The following is a 2,068-nucleotide window of genomic DNA, read 5'->3' as shown; positions in this document are numbered from 1 at the left end:
TATATCATTATATCAACATCTTTATAAATCATTCAATATCTTATATATATATGGTCCTAAATTTACCTATTTTACACTTACATTATTCCTCTTGCAAGAGGAATATTCTCTCAAATTCTTGTTGTTCACTAGCAACATTATTATTAAACGAGAAATTAATACTAATTATTTACAAGTTTTGAACTTTTATCATAGAGGGTTAATATCTGAGTGTATTATAAAATTCTGGGGAGAATTTAATGAAATGTGCATCAAATTTACTATATTAACACCAATATATCATGTTATCAAAGAGAGTTTCATTCCCACTCTTATTAACACTGTGTATGTCATTTCGTTTTTAGTAAATTAATCAATAAAAATCTTTTTTTAATGGTTAAAATTGAAGTTACCTAAAAAAATTTACATGTATTCGTGTATAAAACAAACAATAAAGAAGAAATACCAAAAACTAACTCTGTTATTTTGATTTTTGAGTATATATATTTATATATATATATATAGAAGTAGAAAAACTTAAAATATGGGAGCTGTATCCAGAGATATAGACAAAATCTGGTTTATTTTTTATTTTTAAATTTGAATTTTCCACATGAACGCCTCTTTTATAAATCTCTTTGAAATTTTTGGAGATTATTTATTTTATTAACACATGAATATTCACTATTAATATTGCACAGGGGGTATATGTGTCAAAAAACCATTAATTATTCTCTCAAGATCCATGAATCCATTTCCTTTTTCTTTTTTTTTTTGGGAGGACATTTTTAAACTTTTCTTATGTAAATCTAAAACACCATGAAAAAGATATTGTGAGAGTTTTTCAGTCTTGATTTTCCAATTAATAAAAAAATATAAACAAATTTTTTTAAAAAAAACAACGAAAGCTCAACAAACTAATCAACTTTTTCTTCTTCTTCTTCCCCATTTTTTTTTTTGCATTTTTATAATATTTATTTCTTAAATAATCAAACACTCATAATATATATATATATAAACACAATTAATACAAAGCAATTTTTTTAAATATATATATATATAATAATTATTATATTAAAAATGAAGTAAGAAATTAATTTCACATTTCTAAAAGGAAACATTGGAATTAAACATCGAGATATTACATACAAACACTCAATAATATATATATATATATATAAAACACACACACTACACGGCGGCAACAGCCGAAGACGGCGGCAGTGGCGGAGGAGGAGAAAGCAGGGAGACGGGAAGAGAAATTGCGGTACTTAGACAGATCTCCGGCGAGGTAGGCATCATCGGCATCCCCACCATCATCGAAATTGAGGGCATAATCAAGAGGATCATACCTGAAATCCCCGGAATGGCGACGGCGGTGATGATTCTGGGACATCCGAGACACAAAGGTGCGATAGCGGTCGCCGATCTCAGGGAGCCTTGGATCGGATCCAGGCGGAGGAGGAGCGCATGAGGGAGGTGGCTTGGCGGTCGTCGGCGTCACGATCGGCGCGGAAGCAGCAGGAGAAGCAGATGGAGGAGCGGAGCTTGTGCTTGAGAGAAGGAGAGGAAGGGGACGATGGAGAGGAGGAGGAAGAGAAGGGATCCATGGATTTGGGGGAAATCGATTAGAGATTGTGATTAGGGTTTCGGATTTGGGGTAAATATATATATATATATATATATAAAGATGAAATGAGGGGTTGTGATGGGTATCATCAATCATCATCTGGTGAAGAGCGTGTGGGAATCGATGTTATTGGATGGGTGTTTTGGGAATTTCACTGTTTTTTTATATTTGCTGGCATTGGGGCCCATTCAGCGCCGTTCCATTTATTTTTTTATTTATAAATATTTATTTATTTAAATTACATGTATTTAAATATTATCACCGTATAAATAAAAAAAAATTAAGATTCATAAGAATTGTAATTTTTTTTTATTTATGTTTTTTATATGCACGTGCAGAAATTTAAACCCACATATAATGAATGTGTTAAAAATTTGATACCAATAAATTAAATAATATGTTATGTTGATTTTAAATTTATTTATTTATTTTATGTGTGTGTTTTTTCCTTTGGGGGAT

At 30.8% G+C, this 2,068-nt stretch overlaps 1 protein-coding gene across 1 annotated transcript; it reads right to left on the bottom strand.

The window, feature by feature from the left end:
• Window positions 1-1,076: 1,076 nt before the first annotated feature.
• Window positions 1,077-1,708, bottom strand: LOC120268644 (myosin tail region-interacting protein MTI1-like). The gene has a single exon (XM_039275954.1). The coding sequence runs from the start codon at window positions 1,706-1,708 to the stop codon at window positions 1,121-1,123; it is 588 nt and encodes a 195-aa protein (XP_039131888.1). The 3' UTR covers window positions 1,077-1,120.
• Window positions 1,709-2,068: the final 360 nt, after the last annotated feature.

This window comes from Dioscorea cayenensis, chromosome 9 (genome assembly GCF_009730915.1).
Source record: "Dioscorea cayenensis subsp. rotundata cultivar TDr96_F1 chromosome 9, TDr96_F1_v2_PseudoChromosome.rev07_lg8_w22 25.fasta, whole genome shotgun sequence".
Taxonomy (NCBI): domain Eukaryota; kingdom Viridiplantae; phylum Streptophyta; class Magnoliopsida; order Dioscoreales; family Dioscoreaceae; genus Dioscorea; species Dioscorea cayenensis.
This window is presented reverse-complemented; position numbering and strand designations above follow the sequence as displayed.

What these genes read in the sequence shown, in the direction of transcription:
- LOC120268644 (XM_039275954.1), bottom strand. Translation starts at nt 1,708, where the DNA reads ATGATGATTGATGATACCCATCACAACCCCTCATTTCATCTTTATATA.